General features: G+C 41.9%; 1 protein-coding gene across 3 annotated transcripts in view; it reads left to right on the forward strand.

Moving 5' to 3' along the window:
- P3H2 (prolyl 3-hydroxylase 2) overlaps nucleotides 1-15,100 on the forward strand; it is a 223,095-nt gene that overhangs the window by 153,944 nt on the left and 54,051 nt on the right. For all 3 annotated transcript variants that reach the window (XM_056565435.1, XM_056565432.1, XM_056565433.1), the window contains exons 2-3: nucleotides 6,186-6,329; nucleotides 10,979-11,168. In XM_056565435.1, the coding sequence (XP_056421410.1) occupies nucleotides 6,231-6,329; nucleotides 10,979-11,168 (289 nt within the window). In that variant the 5' untranslated portion in view covers nucleotides 6,186-6,230. The remainder of the gene's footprint in view (nucleotides 1-6,185; nucleotides 6,330-10,978; nucleotides 11,169-15,100) is intronic.

Below are 15,100 nucleotides of genomic sequence, written 5' to 3' on the forward strand. Positions count from 1 at the left end.
TCTAATAATGTGACTGGAGTCCATCATCTTTTATATCCTTTATGAATGAACCCTAGGGTTACGTGTTAATAATAACAAGAGGTATGAGTTAGATCATTTTCATAAACAATAGCTGGAGGTAACCTTAAGTAACCACTCCCTTGAAACGCCTGATATAATCAGATAATTATACCAGTAAACATGAATCCATCAGGGCAATCCCAGACGTGCTATGACTACAGCATTAATATGTGTTAATTCTTCTCATGGTTTTTATGAGTTGACTTTAAGAATGGAGCTAGATTGTTTTAGTGATTCTTAAATGTATTGGTCTTATACACCTGTCTTAGCCACTGCCGCAACCTCTCTCAATGTGCTGAAAAGATATGTCTTCTTGGAGCTGTTTTCATCTCTTATTTTTTTAGGGTTACTCCATGCCCATTTTTTTCCCACTCACTTTCATAATACAGTCCCTTTTAACTTGTTTCTTGTTGCTCTGTTACTATCTGTTACTATCTTTTTCCTTATTTTATATTGTTAAGACTTTACAACTTCAGACATGTTTGATTAAGAATGAGATCTGCCCCCTTTTCTTACCAAGTCCAGCTTGCTTTTTCCAAGATCTTTTACTTACAGTGGTCTCCTCACTCTTGCTGCTGGACCTTGAGACATTGTCTTATCTGACAGTCACTTGTCCTTGGCCTGTCTCTTCCATCAAGCCAACTCGTTCCGACTCTTCTCCTCCTTTAGGAGTTGTTGTCCCCTTTGCAAGGATCTTGGCCCCTTGGGCCTCAGGGTAGCTTCCAGAAAGTTTCTCGCTATCTCTCTGCTTACTCGCAGACTTCACTACCGTCTCTCCACTGCCCGGCAGAGACGTCTAGAGCTTCAAGGTCTGCAGCAACATCTGGTTCAGTGGTTCGACCTCCCTGGTCACGATCCATCTCTGGTCCAGACATCACATCTCCTTTACTCAGGATTCTGTCTGTGACAGTAAGCGCAGCACCCGGCTCCACATGTACTCTCTTCAGTACTTCTGCATTATCCACAGACATCTCTGTAGCTTATTTTCTGTTCAACAAAACCTCTTCTAGATAACAACGCAATTTCAGCCCCACCTTGGGCTCATCTTTAATTGGCGGCTGGAACCCATGTTCCGGCACCTTCTCCGTTTCTTGTGTTACTGAAGACTCTATTTCAGTCAGAGGCACACTTGTCACTTGAGTCTCTAGATCAGGGGTCTCAAACTCCCGGCACGCGGAACGAAATTTTGCAGCCTGCACCAGGGATCTGGAATTAATATCGCCCAACGCCTGGGACATGTAGTTCCGGGCACCGGGCAGGTGATTTCTTCAGGCATTTAGTTTTTCCAGCACCTTCTCCATTTCTTGTTTTACTTAAGACTCTCTTTCAGTCAGTGGCACACTTGTCACTTGAGTCTTTAGATCAGGGGTCTCAAACTCCTGGCCCGCAAAACGAAATTTTGCAGCCCGCACCAGGGATCTGGAATTTGTATCGTCCGACGCCCAGGACATGCAGTTCCGGGCATCGGGCAGGTGAATGCTTCAGGCAAGCATTGCTAAATGCCGGAAGACTTCACACACATCGGCAAACACTGCTACATGGGACCCAGTGCACATATGACGGAGCAACCAGTCTTGCTCCATCACTAAACTGCTACTTACATCTGCCTGCCTGGACTTCCTGGCAGAGGTGCATGCGGTTAGTGACGTCATCACAAGCACTGCGCAGGGATGCCGATGTTCTGTGCAGCACGTGCGATTACATCACTTATAGTGTGCACCTCTGCCAGGAAGTCCCCGCATGCAGATGTAAATACTACAGTATAGGTGGGGAATCTATGCTATGGCTACCTAATGTGGGGAATCTGTGTTAAGGCTACCAAATGTGGGGAAACTCTGCTACAGCTACGTAATGTGGGGAATCTGTGCTAAGGCTACCTAATGTGGGGAAGATGTGCTAAGGCTACCTGATGTGGGGAATCTGTGCTACGGCTAAATAATGTGGGTAAACTGTGCTACGGCTAAATTATGGGGAAATTATGCTACCTAATGTGGGGAAACTGCTACCTTCTTAATGTGGGGAAACTGCTGCCTACCTAATACTTCCTCCCCACATATAATGCCCCCATCATACTCCCCTCATCATCCATCAGCAACACCCCCCACCAGCAGTAGCACCCCCATCATCCATCAGCTCATGCTATTACCACAGGGGGGTAGGGGAATGGTGGGGTGTTGCTGGTGGATGACGGGGATGCAACTGCTGGTGGGGGTGCTACTGCTGGTGGGGGGTGTTGCTGATGGATGATGAGGGGAGCATGATGGGGGCATTATATGTGAGGGGCGTATGATGGGGGCATTATATGTGAGGGGCGCATGCGGCCCAGCCTCACCCAGCCGCTACCTCCAGTGGTCCCCAGATAATTTGAGTTTGAGACCCCTGCTCTAGATCCTCTTGGACTTGACTCGCGGACTTGACCCAGCAGACTGGTAGACCCCTATCTGACATATATCTAGTGACTGCTGACACTCCCCGTCCTCAGCCTCTGCTGAGTAACTCTCAACTAGTGTGTGGTGCAAGTCAATGGTTGTGGGCCTATCAGGTGTACCTGCTCTAGTCACCACATAGTCTTCCCATTCACAGTACTTTCTTATGCCACTAGGCACAGAATTGCATAATCTGCTGTGGGACCCTGAACTCTGCCAAAGGAACCACATTTTTAGCCTCTTCTGTCAGCTCACACAGGTTTTCTTTTGTCCTGTCAGAGTTGGCAGCAGTACACATTACTTACAGACATGGGCATGCATTTTTCACAAAAAACATTATCACATTGCATATGTTCAAAATTTACAGGACAGTTCATAGCACTATTACCTAACTCATGCAAAGTGTGTTTTTTAAAATGATCTCCTAGTCCTGCATGCAACATTTTCTGTTCACCAGACTTTTTCAGTCCAGTCTGCAGAGTGTGAACAGTCCCATCAATCTTCATGAGGGGTCCCCCACCCTCACATGATTTTGCACTTGGACATAGGTTGGAGCCACTTTGGCCAGAGTCAACTAGCTATACACTGCCCACCATTACCTCCGGGACCTTTGTGTGTGACTTCTCTGGCACACTCTCCCACAACTGCCAAAAATTTGGGGAGTCACTGCCTAGTGTAAACTCCACATTAAGCTCTGCACACACCTCCATCACATGGCGTACTGTCCCATAACATGTTTCAAAGTCAATTAGAACAGTCTGACCAGGCTCTGGTCGAATCTTCACAAAATGTCCGGCTTGGCTCTGGATACAGCCTTGTGACAATCCAGTTCTACAAACAGCGGGATACCAGCCACCACCAACTCATGGGTCCTCGCGTCCATCTTTTCTGGCCACCTGACCAGAGGATAATCAGGTGTGAAGACTTCCTCTTGCTGAGCTGCAGCCAATTTCATCAAGGTGCTCACCATAGCATCCATCTTGGTGACAACCGGTTGCTGTCCACATCAGTTTCTCCTAGCAACATCATTTCGACGTCGACCCATCTTTGCAAAAAAATCCCACACGGCTTACTTCTGTTGCGATGTGCAGGTGGCCCGTCCACCTGTCTCCACACCTGAGAGAGTGCTCACTCGCTTGATGCGATCCATTGCCCCTAGCAACACCTTCACTACAGGCTCAGTCCTGCTCTTGTACCCCCACAGCTGGACTTGTCCCTCTTGCAACATGCACAGTTGGTTGCTCCCGGCAACAAATTCACTGCAACTCAACCGCTGGTTGCTCCTAGCAATGTGCTGCCCGCATTCTCCACCAATTGTAGGGATTTCACCCTGAGGTTAGCTCTGGGATCGTCCTCGACACAGCCACATGACATGTTTCTACTTCATTCAGCAGGAAAATAACAGTTCTTTATGCAAGTCTGGCTCCTCGCCAGCTTTATTAGACAGGTTGCAGGATAAATAAAAACATAACACAGGAACAAACAATATCCTAGAATGTCCAGTCACTAACTACTCGTGTCAGCATGCCTTGACTATCAACTGAAGGGCTTTTCCCTGACAGTTAAAACACAAGTTTCCAGCAACCTTTTACTCACTGTTGGGGTCACTCACAGCACCTGGTTGTATGCTCCTCACAAGGACCCTGCCTCCCCCCACAACCAACTTGCTGTCTTCTGGGTAGAGCCCAGACTATTATGTTTCCTTTCCTTATATGCAGACTTCCCACAGTTTTGCTTGCCTCATTAATCAGGCACCTGATGAGCATCTCTGCCAGCTCACCTAGGATAAAGGACTGGGAAAAACACCCTTTCATTGCCCTCAAACCTGCCTCAATGCCACAGTCCATATTTTAAAAATAAATATGTTTTATGTAAGTCTATGAGAAAGTGGTTGTCTGTGCACACAATATTAAAAAACTGACACATTTTTACATCCACGTAAATAGGTGACATGTTGATTGCCACAATTTTTGGTGTGGTGCTAAGCCAGTATTCTGGCACTAGATAACTGAAGAAATTCAAAACCTAGAGATCATGAGCTTTTCCTAATAAGTTCTAGGCATGATCATGTCTTTCATAATAAAGCCATGATTTACATGACTCCTCAGTTAAACTAATTTTCCATTATCTCAAGAGTCGAAAGCAAAGAAACTTTGAAGATACCTTATCTAGAGCTGTCATTTGGAAGACATCAATTCATCATTAATTTGATGGAGGTAGAGCGTCATTCCATTGGAGTGGAATGGCTTCCAGCAATGGCATTTCTGGTGGTAAAACTGTTAGTTATAGTACAAAGATTTATGGTGTCAGATATGCACAGGTGTTACTGAACATCAGCTTTTATTCAGTTGCTTAGAGCCTGAATGCGTTGAACAACAAACAAGCCTTAACATCTGACAACAGAAAAAGTTTAGTTTTGTGCAGTTTTATTAGACTTTATGAGTTTCTTATAATCCAGTTTATCTTTTTACTACTGTTTTACTGACAAACTTATTCCATATCTAAAATGTCTACAACGAACAATTCAGCTTAATGTTACTAAACAAAACTTTTCTGTGAAGGTATGAAAATTGTTCAAGCCCTAAAGGGATCCTTGAAAATGTTTCAGAACCTCCTCTAATAGCCATATTCAGAGCTGAACATGGTGTAAGAGAGCAAAGCTCATAGCTTTGGAATTCAAAGCTCAAGGGGAAAGCCTGCTGTATGCGAGAGACGTCACTGTGAACAGGAAAATCATTGTGTGGTGGTGATGTCATGCCAGGAAACCAGAGCTTCATCAAACAAATCATTTCATCGTGGTAGGACTAGGTACAGAGATGCCTGGTAGACATTCATGGAAACAAATTACTAAAATAGCCATGTATCTGAAGTAATGATAGAAATTGTAGAGCAGAAATTATTCATATTTTGTCTCTCGAAAAATAATACAGAGCCAAAGAAGTTACCTGTAGATCGGATCAGAATTTTTTCTTTACATTGCTTCTACAATGTGGTCATAATTTCACAGTCTGAAGCCTTTGTGTGTAATATTTCCTGAGTAAAGTCAACTAGCATTAATATTCATAGAAAAAAATTTGACTATGTAAATCCTGTTATATGAGACTATTGTATGAGGTTTATACTGTATAGCAGGCAAAGTCTGCTCCTGCCGTGGCATGACAATTGTCAGCAAGGGTTGGAAGTTGTTGGATTTAGCGAACGCTTGTAACCCACCCATTGTATACAACACTAGATTTGAGGTTTACTGAGATAACCCTGTATAGGATAGATAAAAATACTGTATGAGTAGGCTGTCACTAGCCAAATGTTCAGTAAAACCCATTGGCAGGGGTTGAACACACTATCTTGTGCCCTACCACCCGCAGTCCATGAAGTTCAGCATGATGTATGTCAATTATGCCAAATTTCATTCAATTGCTCTAATATAAAGCGCTTTCAGATCTAAACTGCTTAAACCCAGCATTCAGTAGGTTTAATAAAGATTTTTAAAGGCAAAGCATTGATCTTTCTGTTGTATTTTTATAATTTACCTTCTCTACCCCTTGTCTACTCAGTCTACCCTTCTCCCACCTATGACCAGCCTGCAGGCAGAGGTTTTATCTGAGTGTGTGCTACATAACTGTCTTTAAAAAAAAAGTTATATTCTATGTTATTTGTAGTAAAGCATAAGTATTTACTTTGTATTTATTTGTTTCTTAGTTAAATCAGTTGGATAAGGCTATCGAAGCTGCTCATACCTTCTTCATGGCCAACCCAGAGCATATGGAAGTACAACAGAATTTAAAGTACTACCAAGTCCAATCCGATATACCATTGAGCGACAGAGAGAGGCGTGTCTATATGGTAAGTATACATGGTTTAGTATAGGAGGCAAATAAATTAGACTATCATCAATTGATTCACATGACTAGGTGTAGAGTTCAATGGAATCTGACTATGTAAACACAATTGGAACAAATCAGCCCACACATGTTTCCCATCAACAAGTTTTTCCCAGTGGACAAACTTGCTCTCATCTGACTGGATTTCTCATGCCTTTTATTTTTGCTTATGAGGTCATTCAGCTACTTTCACATTCCATCATTTATTTCAGAATATCAGTATTGTCTAACTTTTTTGCATGGTTACCACTATAATTTCTCCAGAGCCAACAGAATGTTCCTCTGATGGAATAAGACACAGTCAATAGCACTGTATGTCAAACCATAGAGGCTGTAGAAGTGAAACTAAGCAACATTTTAAATGATGTCCTAAAGAGAAAATGTTTTCGCACCATAATAAGTTCAAAGTAATAATAAAAATGCATTCAAAGGTGACCATAGCCATTAACCTATGTTCAAAAGAACATTTCTGCTACTATTCACTTTCACAAAAAATGTGCATGCTTTTGACTTCACCTTCATTTAAAGGTTCAGTGATCACACATATTGGGAATTCCAATGGATGGTCCTGGACACAATAGATAAATGGTGGTAATTAAAGACTATGACTTGGGAACATTTTAGGTCAAGCATGAAGGCTGCGGGCCAGACAATACACCTTAAAGGGGTATTCCAGGCAAAAACTTTTTTTTATATATCAACTGGCTCCAGAAAGTTAAACAGATTTGTAAATTACTTCTATTAAAAAATCTTAATCCTTCCAATAGTTATTAGCTTCTGAAGTTTTCTGTCTAACTGCTCAATGATGATGTCACGTCACAGGAGCTGTGCATGATGGGAGAATATCCCTTGCATGATGGGAGAATATCCACATAGGAGCTGGACAGCTCCCGGGATGTGAGTCATCAGAAAGCAGTTAGACAGAAAACAGCAACTCAACTTCAGAAGTTAATAACTATTGGAAGGATTAAGATTTTTTAAAAGAAGTAATTTACAAATCTGTTTAACTTTCCGGAGCCAGTTGATATATATAAAAAAGTTTTTGCCTGGAATACCCGTTTAAAGGAGCACTCTGGTATATAAAAACCTAGCTCCTATCTCCTTTATGGGCGCCGGCTCTTCTTCTAAATGGAGCTTGTCAACTACCACATAAAGCAGTGGCCAACACGAGCCTCATCTCTATGGAAGAGCCAAAGCGCTGCACTCGGGAATCTCTGGCTCCCCCAGCAATTGGGCCCCCTTGTGTTCTGACACTTATCCCGTATCCTTAGGATACGTGATACGTTTTTATATCTAAGTACTCTTTTAAGTTGTTAGTTATTGGTTCAGTTATTAGTTGAAGTCTATTGTAGTCCTTTTTGTTCATAGATTAACATCATTTATACTTTTGTGTTTCTTGAATTGATATAGCCTTTTATTTGCAGCACTGAACTTGCCTTTTACATTTTTTTTTTTTGCCGTTGAATATTTAGTCTGCGCACAGTTGTATAACCCATTCTATGTTAAGTTGGAGTGGTGCCTATCGAAAGAAAATAACATATTAGCTACTACTTGAAAATCATTACATTGTCAGGCTCTGCCAACCGCAATGTGTAATAACATTTAGCATTTTAGCTGACTTTCACAATACAATACTTTCACCGCTCATTGCCTGAAAATATCTTTTGCGTGGTACTACAGATGGAAATTACATTTCCTGTTTAAAACATTCTGGAAACTAAAGTGGAAAAACCAAAATAATATTAAGCATTATGTCATATGTCATTTGGTCCCACAGTCAGCAGTTTGCAGAGAGAGGAACTATCACATCCAAGAATCATTTTCATATAATCCCAACAGCTTTGCACCTATCTGTCTGTATCAAAGCTAGTAAATGCTGCCAATGCCATTTTTGTCTGTTGATGTGAAATGTGGACCTTGTACAGATTAGGCATCTGTTGTCACATCGAAAAAATTTGTATCCCACTTCACTTTATCACTATGGAAAAACATAACTCAGCTACATCTTCCTTTAGGTGCCTATTTATGGACACCGAATCAGTTTAAAGATCATGAAAAATTGCAAACTGTCATTTCAACACATAATTCTACAGAGTGGGCCATTTATATGGATACACCTTAATAAAATGGGAATGGTTGGTGATATTAACTTCCTGTTTGTGGCACATTAGTATATGTGAGGGGGGAAACTTTTCAAGATGGGTGTTGACCATGGCGGCCATTTTGAAGTCGGCCATTTTGAATCCAACTTTTGTTTTTTCAATAGGAAGAGGGTCATGTGACAACTCATTGGGAATTTCCCAAGAAAAACAATGATGTGCTTGGTTTTAACATAACTTTATTTCTTCATAAGTTATTTACATGTTTCTGACCACTTATAAAATGTGTTCAATGTGCTGCCCATTGTGTTGGATTGTCAATGCAACCCTCTTCTCCCACTCTTCACACACTGATAGCAACACCACAGGAGAAATGCTAGCACAGGCTTCCAGTATCCGTAGTTTCAAGTGCTGCACATCTCGTATCTTCACAGCATAGACGATTGCCTTCAGATGACCCCAAAGATAAAAGTCTAAGGGGGACAGATGGGGAGACCTTGGGGGCCATTCAAGTGGCCCATGACGACCAATCCACTTTCCAGGAAGCTGTTCATCTAGGAATGCTCGGACCTGACACCCATAATGTGGTGGTGCACCCTCTTGCTGGAAAAACTCAGGGAACGTGCCAGCTTCATTGCATAAAGAGGGAAACACATCATCATGTAGCAATTTTGACATATCCAGTGGCCTTGAGGTTTCCATTGATGAAGAATGGCCCCACTATCTTTGTACCCCATATACCACACCATACCATCAATTTTTGTGTTCAAACAGTCTTGGAGGGATCTATCCAATGTGGGTTAGTGTCAGACCAATAGCGGTGGATTTGTTTGTTAACTTCACCATTCACATAAAAGTTTGCCTCATCACTGAACAAAATCTTCTGCGTAAACTAAGGGTCCTGTTCCAATTTTTGTTTTGCCCATTCTGCAGCACCTAAAACTACGGATACTGGAAGCCTGTGCTAGCATTTCTCCTGCGGTGTTGCTATCAGTGTGTGAGGAGTGGGAGAAGAGGGTTGCATTGACAATCCAACACAATGGCAGCACTTTGAACAAATTTTATAAGTGGTCAGAAACTTGTAAATAACTCATGAAAGAATAAAGTTACATTAAAACCGAGCACATTATTGTTTTTCTTGTGAAATTCCCAATACGTTTGATGTGTCCCATGACCCTCTTCCTATTGAAAAAACAAAAGTTGGATTCAAAATAGCCGACTTCAAAATGGCCGCCATGGTCACCACCCATCTTGAAAAGTTTCCCCCCTTGCATATACTAATGTGCCACAAACAGGAAGTTAATATCACCAACCCTTCCCATTTTATTAAGGTGTATCCAAAATGGCCCACCCTGTATACATCTGCATCTCTTTAAATAGGTTATGGCTCTAGGACAGTGATGGTCCTAAAATTGCCTTTCCTGAAGGCCAAAACTAGCAGGGGTTAAACTGAGGACAACTTTTGATCAGTAACCCCTTAACGACCACGTATGTAAATGTACGTCCTGGTTTGGTGGTACTTCCCGCACCAGGATGTACATTTACGTTCTGTGCATACACGGCAGGTTCCCGCCGGTAATGGCCGACATCCGCGATCGCGCGGATGTCCGCCATTAACCCCTCAGATGCTGTGATCAATACAGATCACGGCATCTGCGGCAGTGCAGTACTTTGAATGGATGATCAGTGCTATGTCCTATATAGCACTGAACAGTATTAGTAATCAAAGAATTGCTATAGATAGTCCCCTAAGGGGACATAAAAAGTGTATAAAAAAAGTTGTAAAATGTAATATTTGGTATCGCCGCGTGCGTAAATGTCCGAACTATCAAAATATAATGTTCATTTTCCCATACAGTGAATGGCGTAAACGTAAAAAATAAAAGTCCAAAAATGCAGCTTTTTTGTCACATTTTATTTAAAAAAAAATTAATAAAAAATGATCTAAAAGTTTTAAATATGCAAACGTGGTATCAATAAAAAGTACAGATGACGGCACAAATGAGCCCTCATACCGCCCCATATATACGGAAAAATGAAAAAGTTATAGGTGGTCAAAATAGGGTGATTTTAGATTACTGATTTTGTACAAAAAGTTTTACTTTTTTTTTTAAGCGATACAAAAATATAAAAGTATAGCCATGGATATCATTTTAATCGTATTGACCCACAGAATAAAGAACACATGTGAACAGAGTACAGTGTGAAAACGAAATCCTCCAAAATGTGCAAAATTGTAGTTTTTATTTTAATTTCCTCCCTTAAAAAATATTTGGGTTCGCCGTACATTTTATGATAAAATGAGAGGTTTCATTCCAAAGTACAATTGGTCACGCAAAAAACGAAAATGCAAAAATAAAATTGGCCTGGTCCTTAAGGTTAAAATGGGCTTTGTCCTTAAGGGGTTAAATCCAGTATAATGTTCAATTCTGTTTTTGTCCCCAAACCTAATACCAAGTAGATCCTCCTGTTCTATGATTAGCTAATCTTTGTCATTTATGTCCACTGTTAGGATGAATACCAAACAGGAATAAAGTTATATGACCAAGAGCAATACGAGCAAGCTATCAAGCACTTTGAAGAGGCCCTGAAAGGCTATTATCGAGCTGACGTGGAATGCAGAGTAATGTGCGGGGGACCCCAAAAGTTTAATGAATATGAATATGTGGACTACAGTGCAACACTATATGAAGGCATTGCAGGTAACTATAGAACATATCACAGAATTATAATCAGTGTAAGGGAATTTGAGGCACAAAAAACAGACTAAAAGTAACAACAAGGATTAAAAATAGTGCGCCCAAATAGAAATGTCAAATAGTTGCACAAACCAGCACACAGTTATGTGGCAGATATGCAAATGATTACAGATGTGTTCTGATTAGACAATGGGTCTTTCCACAAAAGGGCTTAAAATTATTTCCCCTGCTGCCTTATAAAAGGCTCTCAAAGGCTACTTTTAGGTCCCTCTTTGTGAGATATTTTAGACTGCTAGACATGCCCCTGTGATGGTCTGAAAGACAGTCTGCCCTGTTAACAGACTTTGTTAGGGGGCATGTCACTAGACTAAGAGAAGCAAGATGGTTGTTTCAATAAATTGCCTGACATCTAAGTCGTTTTAAAGGGGTACTCTGGTGAAAAACTTTTTTCTTAAATCAGCTGGTGCCAGAACGTTAAACCGATTTAAGTTATTAGGAGTTGTGGTTACATAAAAACACGACACAGTGAACAGGATATTGCATCATGACTTTGATCGATAACTTTGCTACATCTCTATAAAGTTTAATTTGATTCCAATAACTCCTTTTTTGTCAGTGAATTTAAATCTCTCATTGCAAACTGTATGTTTCCAATTTGAACAGTAATATTACTATAAAAATGCTTTAAACTTCTTAAAGGGGTACTGCAGCCAGAATTAACTAATTCCCTATCCTCAGGAGATCGTGGAGGGCCTCAGCAATTGGACCTCCCACGATCAGCTACTTATGCCCTGTCCTGTGGATAGGGGATAAGTTAATTCTGGCTGCAGTACCCCTTTAATAATAAGTAATGAAAATATTCAAGGATATATAGATAAAGTGATAGATAATGATTAGGGCTGCAACCATTAATTGATATCGATAATGGTCCTTGGCTATTAGGAGGCAAGGCCTAGTAACATGGTATACCTACTATTGTTACTACTTTTCCTGCCCTCAGTCTGCCCATAAAGGTCCCCCTCCATCGTCCCTTACCCTCCAATGCTTTTTTGAAGATGCTGTTGGTCTCCAACATCTGCAGCCCACCCACAGCACTGAGGCTTGTCCTCGGCACCTCCAGTCACAAGTAGCCTACGGTCCTGACATCACAGGAGTCCCCCTGTCTGGCCAGAAGCTCTGCTCTCCATCCTGTACAGTGACAGATCTTCCTGGTGCAGGGAGGACGGCCATCAGGCCCGTTGCTACAGGGCCGGCAAACCAAGCATTTGCTTGGGGCGTCGAGCTGGCTGGGGGGCCCCGAGCAGAGCCAGTGCTTGCCCGTCCTGTAGCGACGGGGCAATTCCCCCATCACCAGGGCCGGATTAACAATCGTGCTCTTGGAGCTTCTGCTCCGGGCCCCAGGCACCCAGTCAAACAAGAGGGCCCCCAAATGTCTGGCATTTTTTTTAAATAAACTCATTTGCAGCTTTGGAGTTCTTCTCACCTCACCACAATCCCGCTCCCCCCACCCCCCACTGCACTTGGTATCTTCCCTCAGCCTGGACTCTTCTCTCAGCCTTCTGAGCAGGAGGAGGAGGAGGGGTGAGGAGAGAGCACAAAGCTGTGAGGAGACAGCAGAGGCTGTACAACATGGGGCCTGACTATAGTAGGTGTCCCTGCATGTATATGTGTATAAGCGTGTGTGTGTGTGTGTGTGGATATATATATGTGTGTGTACATATGTGTATATCTATGTACTGTGCCTGTGTGTGTTACTACTGTGGATGACTATATGTAAAGTGCATGTGTGTATCTATATCAGTGTTTCTCAACCGGGTGCCTCCAGTTGTTGCAAAACTACAACTCCCAGCATGCCCGGACAGCCAAAAGCTGTCTGGGCATGCTGGGAGTTTTAGTTTTGAGAAACATATCTAGTTGAGACCAATATATGGAGGGTGGAATTTGACCACTAACTCATAGACTACCAAGAAAAGGCAGCCCAAAAAAAAAACCTTTATTTCCCATATATCAAAAGAGTGAGATTAAAAGTGCAATCTTTATTGTATTCGGTTCGCACTTAATGGTGTTTTAAAATATAAAGCACCATGTCGTCCTACTTGTTTGGTTGTATATATATATATATGAATGGACCATCCAGTCTATGATTTGAATGCACACTGAAGCGGAGACGAGGTGCCTGCAGACCACCTACATTCAGCGCTATTGTAGTATTGTCCTACAATAGCGCTGAATGTAGGTGGTCTGCAGGCACCTCGTCTCCGCTTCAGTGTGCATTCAAATCATAGACCGGATGGTCCATTCATATATATATATACAACCAAACAAGTAGGACGACATGGTGCTTTATATTTTAAAACACCATTAAGTGCGAACCGAATACAATAAAGATTGCACTTTTAATCTCACTCTTTTGATATATGGGAAATAAAGTTTTTTTTTTGGGGCTGCCTTTTCTTGGTAGTCTATGAGTTAGAGTTTTAGTTTTGCAACCTCTGTAGGCATCCTGGTTGGAAAACACTGATCTATTCTATCTGTGTGTGTATGATGCATGTATAGTATGTAATGTGTACAGTGTGTATGATGCATGTACAGTATGTAATGTGTAGAGTATGTGTGTTGTGTGTATGATGCATGTATAGTATGTAATGTGTACAGTATGTGTGTGTATAATGCATGTACAGTATGTAATGTGTACAGTATGTGTTGTGTGTATGATGCATGTACAGTATGTAATGTGTACAGTATGTGTGTGTGTGTATAATGCATGTACAGTATGTACTGTGTACAGTGTGTTGTGTGTATGATGCATGTACAGTATGTAATGTGTACAGTGTGTTGTGTGTATGATGCATGTACAGTATGTAATGTGTACAGTGTGTGTGTGTGTGTATATAATGCATGTACATTATGTAATGTGTACAGTATGTGTGCTGTGTGTATGTAATGCATGTACAGTATGTAATGTGTACAGTATGTGTGCTATGTGTATGTAATGCATGTACAGTATGTAATGTGTACAGTATGTGTGTGCGTATGATGCATGTACAGTATGTAATGTGTGCAGTATGTGTGTTGTGTGTATGATGCATGTACAGTATATAATGTGTACAGTATGTGTGTTGTGTGTATGATGCATGTACAGTATGTAATGTGTACAGTATGTGTGTTGTGTATATAATGCATGTACAGTATATAATGTGTACAGTATGTGTGCTGTGTATATAATGCATGTACAGTATGTAATGTGTACAGTATGTGTGTTGTGTCTATGAAGCATGTACAGTATGTAATGTGTACAGTGTGTGTTGTGTGTGTATGATGCATGTACAGTATGTAATGTGTACAGTGTGTTGTGTGTGTATGATGCATGTACAGTATGTAATGTGTACAGTATGTGTGTATATGATGCATGTACAGTATGTAATATGTACAGTGTGTTGTGTGTGTATGAAGCATGCATGTACAGTATGAAATGTGTACAGTGTGTTCTGTGTGTCTATAATGCATGCAGTGGCGGATCCAGGGGGGGGGGGAAATTAATCTGGGGGGGGGGGGGCAATTTCCCCATCACTTTTAAGGACATCCCTATTAAGGACATCCCATGCCCCTGTTAGCCCACTGACGTCCTGTGTGTGCGCCCATTGGAAAGCAATGCGGAGGAGCGGAGCAGCGAACAGGACATGCGCTGGCCAGCATGGTAAGTGACCAGCGGCACATCAGCTTCAGTGCTCCGACCACCGCTCCTCCAGTCCCGGGACCTACTGCTATGGTGGCCAGACCAGAGGAGCAGTGGTTGGAGCACTGAAGTAGGGCAGTAATCAGGCATACAGCCTCCAGCCATACACTGTATGGCTGGAGGCTGTATGTCTGTGGGGGAACATACTACACCTAATGTGGGGGGACTATACTGCACCTAATGTGGGGGAACTACAGCC

Source organism: Hyla sarda, chromosome 3 (assembly GCF_029499605.1).
Source record: "Hyla sarda isolate aHylSar1 chromosome 3, aHylSar1.hap1, whole genome shotgun sequence".
Lineage (NCBI taxonomy): Eukaryota > Metazoa > Chordata > Amphibia > Anura > Hylidae > Hyla > Hyla sarda.